This window comes from Geotrypetes seraphini, chromosome 5 (genome assembly GCF_902459505.1).
Source record: "Geotrypetes seraphini chromosome 5, aGeoSer1.1, whole genome shotgun sequence".
In the NCBI taxonomy this organism is placed as follows: domain Eukaryota; kingdom Metazoa; phylum Chordata; class Amphibia; order Gymnophiona; family Dermophiidae; genus Geotrypetes; species Geotrypetes seraphini.
Genome location: NC_047088.1, coordinates 271,255,178 through 271,272,625, shown reverse-complemented (window position 1 = coordinate 271,272,625; position 17,448 = coordinate 271,255,178). Strand labels below are relative to the sequence as shown.

The following is a 17,448-nucleotide window of genomic DNA, read 5'->3' as shown; positions in this document are numbered from 1 at the left end:
TTCGACATACTAGATGTGAAAGTACATTTTTTATGGAAGGATAATTGAGGTTCTAGTAATGTCTAACAAGGCTACCACATTTCTTACCAATAGATGAACGAGATGGATGATGTGGAGGGGCATTTTTGATGACATCCAAATTTGAGTTTGGATATTTAGAAGAAGATGCACAGAAACCCAGTACCAAACATACCTATTTTCAAAATGACAAAAGGCCATTTTTCAGATGTGCATTTATCTTTTTGAACCAGCCATTGTGATGTAGGAGGGCCAGCATTTTTAGATGACTGGTCACACAGACATCTGCGCAGAGTAATGGGCATCCCAGAGGGTGCACTGCAGTGAATTTCATATGAAAGATCCCAGGTACACATTGGATGGTGCGATGTCCAAAACTCACCCGCAGCCTACTGGACCTCCCCAAAAGTCCTTAGGTCTGCAGGTGTCATCTATATGTAGGTACAATAGGGTTTCAGTGGGTTTTGGTGAGCTCGTTTTATTTAAAATTTGATTAAACGCTTATACAAATTTCTAAGCGATTTACAATTAAAAACCAGGGTAAAACACAGGTGATACAAGACAAAAGAAGACTGTTACTAACAGGAACAAAAATGGAAGGAAGGTAGAACTCCAATTGTAATAGGAACGAAAGAATGAATGGGCAAAACAAAAGGAAGGGTAAAATGGTGGCATAAAAAAGGCTAAGTGGAGAAGTGAATTATTTGCCACTAGCTTCAGCTCACACTCTCCACCACAAGAGCAGTAGTTAGAGTAAGGGTTATGGGCCTGGGCCCCCTTCTCTGCAGTCCACCAGGCTTTGCTAGGACTGGCCATAACATCTGAAGCTGTCATACAGGCAACTAGGCACGGTTTCATTCACATCTTTGGGAAGTGTGGGGGGGGGGGGGTTAATGACCACTGAGGGAGTGTGGGGAGGGTCATCTGGTCAGTTTGGCTCCTTTTTTGGCACTTATTCATTGTTAAAGCAGATCTAGCCCCAAAAATCCAAATTATGCCCTGGACATCCGAGTCATAAGCCAACCCTAGTCCCACGACCCCTTGAGGTTTAGATGAGCTACTGATCGACACCATAGAAATCCGTCTAGAAAATAGAGACTTGGAAGGGTTTGGCAAGAAAAATATCCATCTGCCCATTTATGCTACTTTTTGGATGTTTTTCTTTTTTGAAAACAAGCCCCATAGTTTGGATCTTAACCATGAAAAATAAGAAAAACTGGAGAGCATAGTTTAAAAATAACCCATGACTCAATTGGCAACCAATGAACCTTCTGATATATTTATTTATTTAATCCGTTAACTGTAATGACAGGGCAAGGCAGTGTACAAACGAAAATAGAATAAATGAAATGAGCTACAGTTTGTAAATAGGAACGTTGCAAAGAGAGACACATAAGAACGTAAGAATAGCCTCGAGAGACTACGTAAACTCACGGGGCAGGAGTGTAGGAAGATCGATCCTGCCCCGAAAGCCTGCTAGACCACCAAGTAAGGCCGGGATGCCAGAAGGAAGGCTGGAGGGAGGCGGGGGTGGGTCAGAGCTGGACGAGAAGATATTCGCAGTTTTTCTCCATTCGCGGTCCGGCTCTGTTCCTATCCCCCGCGAATACCGAGGGAGAAGTGTAACTCTAAGTGTATTATTAATATGACCATTTATTTTTTTAATCAAAAGGAGACATCTATTAATTGTCAGCCCCACCCCCAATCCCGTCCTAGCCCTGCCCCATCCCACCCTAGCCCCACCCCAATCCCGCCCCCAATTTCTTCCATTCATTTTTCATGTACACATATCTTATTAATTATTAATGGTAACCATAAAATTTTAAAAAACTACAAAGCACACTATACGCAGAGAAAATTACATTACATTACATTAGGGATTATCATTTATATTTGTTAATTATAATTTCTATTTGGGGGGTTTCAAAGATGTCAAGGCATATGACTTTAAAATATGCAATGTCATCTCAGTACCTATAGAAAAATAGACAAATATAGTGCAAAATATAGACAGCAGATATAAATTCTCAAAACTGACCATTTTGATCAGTAAATTGAAAATAAAATCATTTTTCCTACCTTTGCTATCTGGTGATTTCATGAGCCTCTGGTTGCGTTTCCTACTGTCTGTGTATCCTTTCTTTCTTTCTGCACTCAGGCTCAACAATTGTCCCTTTCTCTTCCCTCCTTCCTATGTCCCCCTCACTGCCTTCAAGATTTTGTCCCCCCCCACCCCCGAAGCCAGCCTGCCTACCTCCTTCCCAACACCTGTGCAGTAGAACCCTTGAGCAGCATCTTTCCATCTGCCCCCCTGCCACTACTGCCGCTGTGCAGCCGACCCCACTGACCCTCCCACCGTGAAACCTCCCGGCTCAGCAGCGTCGGCAGCCGCGGCACTCTAAACACGCTGCTTCGCGGCCTTCTACTGCCCGTGCTTCCCTCTACCGCATCACTGATGATGTCATCATGGATGCAGCAGAGGAAAGCAGTGTATTTGGAGTGCTGTGGACGCTGCTGGAGCCGGGAGGGTCAATGGGGGTTCGGGGGCGCTGGGGGCGATGACGATGAACACCGGCGGGCCAAGCGATCGCCTGTCCCATTGTCCCTGCACACAGCTTCGGGATGCTGTCCCTGAAAACGGGACATTTCGTTGTCCCAAAGCTGTGTGTGGGGAGAACAGGCCGGTCCCATTCAAAACGGGACCTTATGTATTATGCATACGTTCATTTCCCCATGTCCAGGGGTTCAGACGGCTTTTCAAAAGCCGGCACTTCGTCCCGTCAAAATCACATGCATGCGTGTGCGTGACGTCATTGCGTTGACACAGGTGGAACTGGGGACGCTACTCTTTAATGGCTCCAGAAAAAGAAGGACGGCTATTTTACTGCCAGAACGAGGCTTGGCTTTTGTGCCAAAATGAGGCTTCGTTTTCCATTACTGCTAGAACCAAGCTTGACGCTCGATTTTGGAGCCATTGCTGCCAGAACGAGGCTTGAGTATTTTGTGCCAGAATGAGGCTCGGTTTGGTCATGCTACGGTTCCCTTTCCTTCTTCCGTGCTTCTTTGCTCATGGCCGGCTCCTGCTGCTGCTTTAGCTTTTCCAGGTTTTAGCTCTGTCACGTGCTGGACTTGCAGCTCAGGTGGTTGCTTTTCTCTTGCCGATAAGGTCACTGCAACTAAACTGTGGAGAAAACAAGAGAACCTGTGTCTTTTCTTCTTTGCATGATTCTATTTTCCAGAGCCTAATGACAGTGATGAGGTTTCTCTTTTCTGCACACTTTAGTTGCCTGTGTTGCAGTGAGTGTCTTTAGATTGTCACACTTATGCCATAGTCCACGTTTTATAAATGTACAGGAGGCTCTTGAGTTCAGGGACTTACCCATTCGCATCCCCCTTAAAAATGTTTATCCATTTGTGGTACTTACTTTTAGCCAGTTTGAAGGTATTCTATAGTTATTCATATATACTGGTTTACCTTGAATAATAATCAGTTAAAGCTATGTCGTTACAATCAAGGGAGGGTTAGGGGACTTGACATCAAAAAGTACATCCATCTTATCTCCTTCCATTAGCTAACCTTTACTGTGATCATGTAAAACCTCATCACTGGCTTCTATATAACGTTTTGGCTTCTCTTACTTGTTCTGTAGCTTTCCAATCTTCTCTTTCTATCATGGTAACCCCTTTAGGCAAGTCATTATTCTCTGTGTCCTCACGCTATGCTGTATGTTTGGGGAAGGGAATGGGGACTTGCCCAAGGTCACAAGGAGCAGAGGCAGCAGCTCTACCAGTGAAAGAAGGGAATGCTTGGCCATATTCAAATCCACTGCAAAACTTACTCTTTTGAGGTTCTTTTAGCTCTTGACCACTTCTCTATGCAAAACAGATTTTGGTCGACTCTCTTGTATTTTTAATAAGGCGGTATATCAAATTTTTAATAAACCTGTATGTGAGAGTGTCATCCTGGGCTGCCACTGAGCAGTGACTGGATGCATCTCCGATTAGCTGGACTAGCAGTGATTGATTTATTGGCTCTCTTCTTTCTGTGTTTTAGGCTGACACTGGCCCATTAATGGTGTATTAGACCTGGTGTTGACCCTTTATTGCGTGAAGCCAAATGTTGGTTCTGAGACCCTGTCCAGAGGTTGGTGGGACGGATGCAGTGAGGTCTCATTCCGTGGGTAGTGTCAGATGTTGGGCTGCCCATAAACTGTTTGCCCACCTCTTATTTGGTATAATCTTAGCTTTGTGTACAATCTAATCTGCTTGTCCTGTCCATAAAGATAATAATTTTGAAGTTAAACATGGCTGAGCTGCAAACACTATTTGGAAGTAAAATCCGACATGGCTTTTCCCTTTGAGAATTGGTTCAGTGGTGCATGCTGGGTACTTAATATTCTGTATATTTGGACCTGCTGTGACAAGGCTTTCAGGATGAGAATTCAATGTGCCCTCTCTCTGAACCCTCCCATGAACAACCTGGAGTCTTTGCCTGTATGTGAACAGCTCGGAAAGTTTCCCACTCTGTGTAACATTCCCTTCTTTCATCTTTCTCTTGCAGGTGATGTCTTTGGCTTTATGATGGCTACTCTAGTCCACAGCTTGACTCAATTGCTGCAGGATTGTGGTAAGTGTAATTTATCTCTTGACTGTACAGTCAAGTGCTCCAAGCAACTTTCATTGAAGAAACAAAGGGCTTCTTATACTACGGTTCACTAACTGTTAGCATGCTCTAAATCTGTTAGTGCACCTTTAGAACAAGAAGCCGTAAATGATGGCAAGCAAGGAGGCCAGAATTAAACATAGAGCTGTGCAGGGTACTTCCCTCCGCCTTGCTTGGTTTTAAATTAGCGAGTCACAATCGATACTTTTATTCCACCTTTTTGCCATATAGGAATCCTTAATTTATTTTTTTGTATTTGTTTCCGAGGATTTATTTACTTCCTTTTTTAAACCGTCGCTTTTAAATTCTGTCAGCTTTGTCCTCATTACCCCCCATAGAAGAACATGTCAGCCATATACCACCCTTTCTGTGAAAAAGTATTTCTTGTGGTTGATTTTTATTTATTTATTTCCAACTTGCTATATTGCTTTTAGCTGCACAAAGCAATGTACAATCTAAAACTATGATATTGTAATAGGATCACCACCTCCATACTCGCAACAGTACAAAGGACCAGGGAACGGTGGGAGAGAAGGAATAAAGAGCTATAGGTGATCATTCATGTATTTAGCTTTCTAGCCCGTCCTCCCCAGGAGCCCAAAACGGATTACAATGATACATTCACAATGTTTTCAAGACAGGCAATTTAGGGTACATACATATTATTTTGATACAGGATTATGTATACGAATAGGGTATATTTATATTTTATTGACATAGGACAGGGTATATTATTCACATTATATTAGGGAATTTAGTGCGGGGTATAGTGACATAATCTTGATATGTTGACATACCACTTTTTGTATACACCAGAGCAGTGTACAATTAACAATTTAAGAACTGCAATATTCAGAAAAAAAGGAAGAAAACCATTTTTAAGTAGACTGCAGGTCTAAACCAAGGTCTCCTCAACAAACCAAAAAAGGAAAAGCTAGCTTAAACAAGTGAGCTTTAACAGGGATTAAAAATGACAAAAATAAATTGTTCTGAATGAAGATCAAGGGGAAGTAGATTTGAGAGAGTAGGAAGCAGATAGAAAAAAGCAGAATGAAGAGAGATTCTAAACGAGAGAGATGAACCAGAGGAATAGAAAGGCGAGAAGCAGAGGATGAATGAAGAACACAAGAAGAGCAGTGAGAGAAGATGGAGACTGTGCCGGAGGGAAGAGCTTTGGAAGCCTAAAGTAAGAATCTTAATTGTATACGAAAAAGACTGGGAGCCAATGGTGAGCAAATAAAGGAATCCCCATGGCAGTGGAGATGAGAAAGAGAGACTTTAGGAAGACCGGCTAAAATCATATTGCAGAAATCTAAGACCATGGATGGAGTGAATGTGATGAAGTGAAAAACAGAACTTCACAAGGGCAGCAGAGTGATGAAAAAAGAAAGTGACAAGTCAAAAATGACTCCCAGATATTTAAGAATTGACCAGATTAAGGGCTCCTTTTACTAAACTGTGATAGCGTTTTAGCGCACGCAGAATTTTAGTGCACGCTAAACCCACGCTACGCAGCTAGAACTAACACCAGCTCAATGCTGGCATTAGCATCTAGCGTGTGCGGCAATTCTGCGCGCGCTAAAACTGCTATCGTAGCTTAGTAAAAGGAGCCCTAAGTGGAACAGCAGGCAAAGGAGAAAGAATGACCTGTGATCCTGAGAGCCATAGACTTTGCAACATTCGGAACAAGATCATTTGTAGTCAGCCAGGTGGACCCTGCATTAAGACAAGACAGTAAAAGTGACATTTCAACATGCCTCACTGAATGTGCCCCTCCCACTTGACTTGTGGCTTTAACTAACACCCTCTTCTATCAAACTGCGATAGCAGCGTTGAATGGCCCACGCTGCTCCTGATGCTCATTGAGTTCCTATGAATGTCGGGAGCAGCGCGGGCTATTCAGCGTGGCTCCCCAAGCTAAAAACTGCTATCACAGTTTGATAGACGAGGGCCTCGGTTTCCAAGCACGCACCCGCTTCCAAACTACACAAGATCTTGTCTCCCTACTGCATGTACCTTCACTAAGAGTGCCTTAAAATTCTCCTTTGCATCGAATGTATTGTATTAAAAGCTGCTATATTTATATTGCCTTATCGTTTGCCTTGCGGCGAAAAGGGAGAACAGAATGCTAGGAATGATAAAGAAGGGGATCACGAACAGATCAGAGAAGATTATCATGCCACTGTACCGGGCCATGGTGCGCCCTCACCTAGAGTACTGCGTCCAGCATTGGTCGCCATACATGATGAAGGACACGGTACTACTCGAAAGGATCCAGAGAAGAGCGACTAAGATGGTTAAGGGCTGGAGGAGTTGCCTTATAGCGAAATATTAGAGAAATTGGACCTCTTCTCCCTCGAACAGAGGAGATTGAGAAGAGACATGATCGAAACATTCAAGGTACTGAAAGGAATAGACTTAGTAGATAAGGACAGGTTGTTCACCCTCTCCAAGGTAGGGAGAACGAGAGGGCACTCTCTAAAATTGAAAGGAGATAGATTCCGTACAAACATAAGGAAGTTCTTCACCCAGAGAGTGGTAGAAAACTGGAATGCTCTTCCGGAGTCTGTCATAGAGGAGAACACCCTCCAGGGATTCAAGACAGGGTTAGACAAGTTCCTGCTGAACCAGAACGCACACAGTCTCAGTTAGGGCGATTGTCTTTGACCTTGGGGCCATCGCATGAGCGGACTACTGGGTACGATGGACCACTGGTCTGACCCAGCAGCAGCAATTCTTATGTTCTTACTGTTCTCAACCCCTTAAACATGTATTCAGTCCTATCCACAGTACATAGGAATTATCTCACCTTTCATTTTCAGTCCGTTCTGTATATCTGCTATCAAGTTTCAGGTTTATTTAAAATTTGATTATATCACTTATAATACTTCTAAGCGATGTACAATTTAAAATGGAGGTACACTTCTCCCTCTGTATTCACAGTGGATGCGGGCGGAACATATCCTCGAATACGGAAAAACCACAAATAACTTTTTATATGTTATTCGTGGTTTTTGAAAAAAGCCACTATTATTACTATTTGTGGTGGTGGGAGGGGAAGCAAGAGTTTAAATCCAAATTTATGTACCCCATTAAACCAAACAACGGAAAAAACAGAAAACAGAAATGAAGACAACAATTCCCAAACCTAAAGGTTGGAGAGAATGGCTCTCGCTGAGTTTCTAATTCGCTCTCTCCTGACCACCCTCCTGTGTGGTGTAGTAGTGCATGCCAAAGTGTTCTCTCTGCTGCACGAGAAATGTGTGTTTTCCTCTTTGTCATGCCGAATCACTTACAGTGCTAGGAAGCATAAAGGCAAGGTTTGTTAGCTCAGCAAAAAACATAACTACCCCCCTAACCCCAAGTCTGAAAGGATGTCTGATGATCAGGAAGTTGGGGGGGGGGGGAGGAGGGGATGACAGGGCCCCACAGCTTGCACCCGCTATCCACAGTGACTGACCTGGGTGTCTGCCTGTGTTGGAGTTGCTGGGAAGCAGCAATTTTGTGGGTAAAAGATTTTGAGGGTGAAAGATTTGTGGGAGCAAGCATGGAAGCAGCGATTTTCAGAGTGAATATTAAGAACATAAGAATTACCGCTGCTGGGTCAGACCAGTGGTCCATCGCGCCCAGCAGTCCGCTCATGCGGCGGCCCCAGGTCAAAGACCTGTGCCCTAACCGAGACCAGCCTACCTGCGTTCCTTCTGGTTCAGCAGGAACTTGTCCAACCTTGTCTTGAATCCCTGGAGGGTGTTTTCTCTTATAACAGACTCCGGTAGAGCATTCCAGTTCTCTATCACTTTTTTATCGGTACAGTAAAAGAAAAGGAACTTTAGTCATGACCTAGGGGGCGGAGTCAGCATCGTAAAAATTGCGACTAAGCAAAACCGCAAGTGCAGAAACCGCTAGTATGGAGGGAGAAGTGTACAATATTACAAATTATGGACATATGCTAGAACAAAATAAGACCAACATGATACAATAGGGACAGGGGTTGAAATTCAATAACTATAGGAAAGAAACAAATAAGGATAGTACTAAACGGGCCAATAGGGAAGATGTCTGAAGCCTCCGGAGGTTCGAGTTCCTATGAAGAGAAACATCATTTGTTTGAGTTTATGTTTGAAAAGCATCTCTATATAAGAAAGATTTTAGTGAGCTCTTAAACCGATCAAGATTTTGTTCTTCTCTGAGATGGGAAGGTAACTTATTCCATAGCTGCGGAGCATAAGTTGTAAAAATGTTGTTTCTTCGAGTATTGATTACGAGCAAATTTTGATCTGCAGATCGTAAGGTCCTAAGGGGTGTATATGGAATTAGGAGTTTATCAAGAAATGCCGGTAAGTTTGACTGTCGTGTTTTGAAACAGAGCAAGATTATTTTAGATATGATCCGATGTGAAATTGGCAACCAGTGAGCATTTTGTAATAGAGATGTCACATGATCACATTCAAATTATGGGGAACCACAAGTACAAGGGGGCACTCGGAGAAATTGAAAGGGGACAGGTTTAGAACAAACGCTAGGAAGTTCTTTTTCACCCAGAGGGTGGTGGATACATGGAACGCGCTTCCGGAGGCTGTGATAGGCAGGAGCACGTTACAGGGCTTTAAAGAAGGTTTGGATAAGTTCCTAGAGGACAAAGGGATTGAGGGGTACAGATAGGAGTAGAGGTAGGTTATAGAAATAGTCAGGGACCACTGCTCAGGCAATAGGCCTGATGGGCCTCTGGTCTGCCTCAGCAGAGGCAACTTCTTATGTTCTTATTTTTTGGAGTTTGTTAAGAGTTTTATAGATGTACATGTTAATAAAATTGAGTGCTGAATAAAGACAAACACATAAACCGACAAATACAAAGACACAAAATGATAAGAGGGGAAAAGTTACATACCTATTATGCAACTTTTCCCCTCTTATCATTATGTGTCTTTGTATTTGTCTGTTTATGTGTTTGTCTTTATTCAGCACTCAATTTTATTAACATGTACATCAAAATGCTTTTAATCGTCTTATAATGTTAAAGTGTTTGTCAGTTTAGGAATTTGGTTTTTTTTTACCAAGTATTTGTTGTTATTAACATGTTTCAAATTTTTCATGTATTTATTGTAAATCGCTTAGTAAACTACGGATAAGCGATCCATCAAATGAAAAAATAAACATAAACATATTCTGGATTAACTAGACATCTTAGTTGAATCTGGATGATGTTTTTATATAAAGAATTACAGTAATCCAGTCTGGAGATAATGAGAGAATGAATAAGGGTGTTTAATGCTGCTGGTTCTGTTACCTTTGCAATTAATCTTATCATGTGGAGCTTATAGAAGCAGCTTCTTACCACTGAGCTTATCTGGTCACAGTACGATAGTTTCTGATAGAAAATAACCCCAAGGATTTTAGTGTTAAGCACCATTTCTTCTCTTTCTTTAAAGGTTGTAGTTCTTCCCCTTCACTTTTTGTACCAGTTATTTATTAGTATGTATGTATTTTGTTTTTAATTGTATAAAACTGTTCTGTTTTGTCCCCTATTTTAAAATGTTCTACGCATTGAAGTATTAGACATTGCGTGTGCAACAAACCTTAATAAAACTTGAACTTGGAATATTATGCCCATAAAATTGGAAATGTCACATTCAACAGTAGCAACCTCTTTAAACTGGTCAATGACCTCTACAACCTAGAGACACTCACCGATAACCATGATGACGAATCTTCATTAACCACTAACACCCTAGCAAACTTCTTTAACGCTAAGATTCAGAAACTAAGATCATCGTTAACTTCCCCCCTCAACCCCCTCGGGGACTTCCCTATTCTCCCAGACACAGACAGGTCTATACTAGACCCAGGGTCCAGAACGGACCTAAGTTGGAATCAATTCACAACCATCGACTGGCACACCTTCAACAAATACTTTAACAAATACACAACTCCTTCTGCAGACTGGATACCTGCCCCCCAAACATCATGAAAACTGCTCCGATCCACTTCAAAGCCAATATGCTAGCATGGACAAACCACCTTCTATCCACAGGTAGCTTTCCAGCAGAACAGGGCCACATTTCGATAACCCCAATCATAAAAAACACAAAAGAACCATCCAATTCGCCGTCTAATTACAGACCAATTGCAAGCATCCCACTATTCACCAAAATAACTGAAGGGGTGGTAAATACCGAGCTAACCACATACCTGGAAAAATTCAACATCCTAAATGATAATCAATCAGGTTTTCGCTCCGACCACAGTACCGAAACCATCTTAGCATCTTTACTAGACTACTTACACACACTCTTTAGCCAGGGCTCCAGCGCATTGATCCTGCAACTCGACCTGAGCAGTGCTTTCGACTTAGTCGACCACAACATTCTTTTAGACTGCCTTGCATACATCGGCATCTCCGGCCAGGTCCTCAACTGGTTCCAGGGGTTCCTAAGAAACAGATCATACCGAGTATTTAAGAATGACTCCTTTTCATACAGCTGGGATAACTCCTGTGGTGTTCCGCAGGGCTCTCCCCTGTCCCCCACCCTGTTTAATGTCTACCTCACCTCCCTGGGTAACCTTCTGCAAAGACTCAAGCTCAAATTTTTCATCTACGCAGACGACATCACAATAGTCATCTCGCTATCCAGTTTCACACCAGAATTCCTCACCTTCCTTTCAAATACACTTAATCAGATAGAACTTTGGATGCAATCCTACAGACTAAAACTAAACCCCGACAAAACAAAATTTTTCCTGGCTAGCCCCAAAGACAAAATCAAAGCCACCACAATTCAAGTGAAAGGATCGACCTTTCCCCTCGAACAAACCTTAAAAATACTAGGAGTCACACTGGACAAACACCTATCCCTGGATAAACACACTGACATTACAGTTAGAAAAAGCATCTCGGTGCTCTGGAAACTACGCACCATAAAAAAAATATTTCGACGACACGTCATTCCGACTGCTAGTACAATCCTCTATTCTCAGCAAACTGGACTACTGCAATATCATTTACCTGAGCTCCACGAAGAAAACTATCAGAAGACTCAGAATAATCCAGAACACTGCTGTCTGACTTATATTTGGCCTGAAAAAATGGGACCACGTCACCCCTTTTTACCACAAACTGCATTGGCTGCCATTAGAATCCAGAGTCCTATTTAAATTTGCCTGTTTCTGCTACAAAACAATATTTGGTCTAGCCCCAAACTACATCAACCCACACTTCTTTCTGAATCACAGAAACAAAAACTCCCGCAGAATCCAGCTATTCGCCTTCCCCCCCTTAAAACTCTGTCACTCCAACAAATTCCTCGACAAAACCTTCGCCTACCAGGCCGCCAAACTAAACCCATGGATAGCCCAATTAATCCTCGATGCTCCCACCTACCTCAGTTTTAGAAAATTACTCAAAACACACCTCTTCCAAGGCCAGGGCACTTAATTGCCCCCCTCAAAGAACCTAATCCTCCTCCCGCCCTTTATTACGCCTCCACCCCCCCCCCCCGATCCACTCTCTCCTGCCCCCAACCCCATCTACTTCGTTGCCTGCAACTCTGTTCAATTAATGCTTAACTCTATGTAACTATGTTCAATTACTACTTAACTGTATGTAACTATGTTTAAATCAATGTGAACCGCCTAGAACTCACTGGGTATGGCCGTATACAAAAATAAAGTTATTATTATCGATTTGAATCTGTGCCGGTAGAGATATTCCTTCCTTCCAGGTAAATAGCATGGTTTTGGATTTTTCTATGTTTAGTGCCAGCATAGTTTCCATTAGCCATGTATTGATTTTGTCCATTTTCTCATTTATTTCATGGATTTGATTTGGATTTTCTGTATCTATTTGATGCAGGAACTGGATGTCATCTTCATCTGCATATGGTGTGAAGCCTATGGATTGACTTAAAGTGATAACTGGAGCAAGAAAGATGTTAAAAAGTTGTGGTGATAGTATTGATCCTTGGAGTCTGCCATAGCTTGTAGTGAGTGGTTTGGAGATGGTATTATTGAAATTTACAGTAAAATAAGAATGGAACCAATTTAGAATCTGGTCGGATATTCCAATTGATGTCAGCCTATTTAGTAGTAGAGAGTGGTCAATGGTATCAAATGCTTCTGATTAGGACCACAGACTTATGGTGATCAAGATGATATAGTATTGTAGTTGTAAGACCTAGAAGTGAATGCTTTGTCGAGTGGTGAGTTCAGAAACCTGTTTGGTTGAATGTTTTCGATGAAATTTGATTAAATATTGTTTTCTCTGTGATTGTTGCTAGGAATGGTAGATTTGCTATCGTCGATAGTTTGTTGCGTCTTCTCTGGAGTTTTTGTGGTCCTTTATAGTTGGTCTTATTATTGATTCTTTCCATTGAGGAGGTAAGATACCTGATTGTAGACTAGTTGTAATTAATTTATGAAGTAAAGTTCTAAAATGGGGTAAAAACGTTTTATTAGTGATGGTGGAATTAGATCGGATGATGAGCTTTAGGTATTCATGGTCTGAAGGAGCTTATTAATATCATTAGTACCTTAGATTACTGCAACAGCCTCTACCTACCTTGCCCAAACAACATGATAAAACAACTACAGACCGTTCAAAACACAGCCATCAGACTCATCTACTCTCTTAGCAAATTTGACCACATCACTCCTGCCTATGTAGACTCTCACTGGCTTCCGATAAAAGCAAGAACACAATTCAAACTCTATTGTCTACTATTTAAAGTAACCCATGGTACTGCCTCCAGCTACCTAAACAACCGCCTATACCGCTACCACTCACCCAGATCAAGGAGAACTCAGAACCTATTCACCTTCCCCCCTCATAATGGTACCCAACGTAAGAAACTTTACGACAGTCTTCTAGCGACACAGGCAGCGAAAATTGACCCCCACCATCACCAAACTGATGATCAAAACAACAGACATCAAAGTGTTTCGAAAAGAAATCAAAACAGTTCTATTCAAAAAACACGTCCTCACTCACTAATCTCCTCCCACTCGTACATGCTTTCTCCCCCGCGAATAGCACATCAGTCATTCCCTCGAACCACACCTACCAAAAAAATATTCATATTCCTTAATAAGCATATACCACAAGTATCTAACAAACTTTTTCCTTCAATGTTAGGTAATCTTCTATTATCCGAACATATTGTTTTTCTCCACTGTATCCTGTAAGTACTTGAATCTTTATATGTAATTTCCATCGGAAAAATCCAGATATCATCTAAATTGTAATACTCAACTGTATCATGTAATGTACAAGAATCACTGTTATATAATTCTCTCGATAATGTCCAGATATCTTCTAATTTGTAATCCGCTTAGAACCGCAAGGCACAAGCGGAATAGAAATCACTAATGTAATGTAATATTAAATTTTGCACATTTTGAAACAGAGATATTTATTACTTCCTCATCTTGAAATAGTACTGTGCTTATTTTTGGTTTTATATGGTTTCTAATTTTTGTCTTGAAATGGTTTGCTAAAGTCTGAGCAGAGATTTTACAGTTAGATGTTTGACTTTGGTCGTGGTTGTCTGTTAGTGATTTCAATATGGAAAATAAGGCAGAGGAGTTTACGGTATTGGCCTGGGTAATGCTATGTGTGAATTTGTAACCTTCTTGCTATCCTTCCACGGTGTATGTAAAATTGTAACCTTTTCTAGGCTCCTCTGGGAGGATGGGCTCGAAAATTGACTAAATAAATAAATACCATCAGCAGAAATATAAAATCTAGGAGAGAGAGATGGAATCAAAAGGGCTAAAAGAGCTAAAAAGATGTTAAAATAGGAGAAAGTAAAGAAGCCTGATGAGCAGTAGAGTGAAGAACCTGAGAACATGTAAAGCTGAAAAGGGATGGAGAGCAAAACATTGAGAGAATTCAAGCAAGCATGCAATATAGAGAATGACATGGGGATCAATTTGACCTTGTTCCTGCGAGTTTTCTTTCTGTTCCTATCCCTGCCCATTCCTGTAAGCTCTGCCTTAACCGCACAAGCCTCGAACACTTATGATTTTAAAGTGTTTGAGGCTTGTGCAGAGGAGGATGGAACGTGCAGGAATGGGGCAGGGACAAGAAACAAACTTGCCAGGACGGGACGGGAAAATGTCCCTGTGTCACTAGAAGCTGCGGATGAGTCATGACACATTTACTTTATGGTAGAAAGAAATTGATTCTGTGACCTTACTGTTGTCTGAGTTGCCTGTCGCAAAAGGATTACGTTGAAGACTATGTGTGCAATTCGTATTGCTCTATGTACCCTGGGTACTGTATGCAAGAGGTTTCACACGGATCCCCAGCCATTGAGCTATGCTTCTGCCTTCAGGTTTTCTGCTGTCTTTCAGTTTGGATTGAAATCAAACCCACCCTGTCTTTTGTATAGTGGTTGAAAGAATACCATTGTAGATGTGATAGAGCTTTTTTTTTTTTTTTTTTACTGCTCATCCACCTGAGTGGTCGATAGTTAAAAAGGAGAAATTATAAATTCCGTTTGGATAAAGAGGAAGCGATTGGTCAGGTTGGTACAGTGACAGCTGGGAGACTCTTTCACCCTAGCAGTGTGGCTGGCTCATCCGTCCATATTTTTCTGTTCTGAATGATAGGAGATGCCGTTCTGGACGGAAGCAGGACTCTGACCCTGTTTACGCCAACCCTGCAGTATCTGACTCTGCTCTTTCAGCAGCACCTCCTGCTCCGGAAGCAAGTGCATGGATTCCAGGCTCTTCCTTCGCATCCCGCTGATTCCACAGTAATCCTGCAGACCCAGTTCCTCTTCGACATGCTGCAAAAAACCCTGTCTGTGAAGGTGATTATCGAGATGTGGTGGTAAAAGAGATCGGGGGAAGTAGGACATGTGTGTGCTTGGAGAGGATGAAGGGGAGAAGGAAGGACTAGCTGAACCAGTGATTGAGAGCAGAGTCATCCAATGCCTTGCCCGCTTGAGATCTTTAGCAAGAAACAGAAATAAACTTGCTGATCAAGTCACATTTTGATAAATGTAAATCCTGTAGCAGGCTAAAATGCTCACGAAACTCATGCACACATGAAGTTTTGAATATGTGGCCTGCTACTGAAACATTTATTTTTGGTATTTTGATATATGGCCCATCTGAGTGGTTCACAATCTAATCAGGTACTCTTGGATACCTCTGGAAAGCAGGAGGTTTGGGCAAGATAAGTAGGTGAGGGCTATTATTGAAAGAATTAACAAGCTCTTTCCTTTCCTTTCTACCCCCACATCAGCTTGTTCACCCTGTGAGCTGTGGTCTGCCGGTTCCAGTCAACATCTTTCCTTTTAAATCTCTCAGGCGCTTGGAGGTATGCCTAGCTGGGCTCCTAATGTTCTGGTGGTGGGATCAGGTGCTGAGCTTCTTTGAAGGGGGAGTTGCTAAGTTGTAGGGACGGGGGAAGGGAGTCAAGCTCTTTGAGTTCTAGCACTGGGGCTGTGTGATTAAGTGATGCATGTTGGGGGTAGGGCATTGGGGTACGGATCTGGTGAAGTGACATTCTTCCTCTCTTTGCCCCATTTGATTTTAGCTTCGATGTATCCCTCTGCATTGCCTCCAGGGTCTAAGATCTCTTTACTCACAGCTTGAGATCTTAATCTGCTCAAAGTGTATCGTCACATTAGAGGTGAGTCTCTGAGTCTTGAGTATTTTGATAGCACTCGCTTATCCTTGAAAATCTGGCACCTGGCCTCTTCTCCTTTTTTAGCCCCGCCTCTCAACACAATTAAATGGGTGAGTGTCTGCCATTTGGACCAGTTGAGAGCTCGATGAGTGGGTCCCATTAATGGTCCTTCTGTGCTCATTTGGCTCCCTCTTAACTGCAGCTGCTGGCCATCTTTATTACCACAAAGGAAATCTTTTTGTCACTCCAACTTTCTTCCCACCCATCATCCATATTTCATAGTGGGTTCTTAGCTACCTTATTTATTAGATTTTTATTTTTTCGCCCATGCTCCCAAAGGAGCTCAGAACGGGTTACAAATAGGTTCTCAAGCATTTTCCTTATCTGTCCTGGCGTGCTCACAGTCTGTTTAATGTACCTGGTGCAGTGGAGGATTAAGTGATTTGTGTGGAGTTTGAACCCATAACCTCAGAGTGCTGAGGCTGTAGCTTTAACGCCACACTCTGCTTTTGAATTTATTGCTACTAACTTTCAATTACACAAGTAATGGAGACAAAATGTGTACAGATGACGACAATGTCTAGAGCAGGGGTGCCCAATAGGTCGATTGCGATCGACCGGTAGATCGCCAAGGCAAAGTGAGTAGATCGCGGAGCTCCGTGATAGACTCACTTTGCCTTGGCGATCTACCGGGCCAATCAGCCTTCCTCTCACCGACGTCAATTCTGCCGTTGGAGAGGAAGTTCGGGCCAGCCAATTACTGCCTGGCTGGGCCAGAACTTCCTCTCCGATGGCAGAATTGACGTTGGGGAGAGGAATGCTGGTTGGCCCGACGCAGGGAAGCAGGGAGAGCTTGGGGCGACGGCGGCTTTGGGGCCTGTTACCCGATGGCGGCGGATTGGGGGCCTGTTCCCCGATGGTGGCAGCAGTGGCTTGGTGGAGGGCAGGGAGAAAGAAAGAAAGGGAGCAGGCAGGGAGACAGAAGGAAAGAAGGGAAACAGAAAAAAAGAAAGGGGGCATGAAGAGAGAAAAAAAGAAAGGGAGACAGGGAGAAAGAAAGGGCAGGGAGAGAGGAAGAAAAAGTTGGGGAAGGGAATGAGGTCTGGAGGCGAGGAAGCATGCAGGCTGAAAGAAG

At 42.6% G+C, this 17,448-nt stretch overlaps 1 protein-coding gene across 8 annotated transcripts in view; it reads left to right on the top strand.

Moving 5' to 3' along the window:
- Positions 1-2,942: 2,942 nt before the first annotated feature.
- Positions 2,943-17,448, top strand: part of STK11IP (serine/threonine kinase 11 interacting protein) — a 227,018-nt gene continuing 212,512 nt past the window's right edge. For 4 of the 8 annotated variants that reach the window (XM_033945674.1, XM_033945671.1, XM_033945673.1 and 1 more), the window contains exons 1-5: positions 3,229-3,315; positions 4,580-4,645; positions 15,287-15,489; positions 15,927-16,001; positions 16,221-16,316. In XM_033945674.1, the coding sequence (XP_033801565.1) occupies positions 3,264-3,315; positions 4,580-4,645; positions 15,287-15,489; positions 15,927-16,001; positions 16,221-16,316 (492 nt within the window). In that variant the 5' untranslated portion in view covers positions 3,229-3,263. Of the gene's footprint in view, positions 3,185-3,226; positions 3,316-4,579; positions 4,646-15,286; positions 15,490-15,926; positions 16,002-16,220; positions 16,317-17,448 lie in introns of those variants that run through there. The other 4 variants (XM_033945676.1, XM_033945675.1, XM_033945669.1 and 1 more) reach the window with 3 other exon arrangements.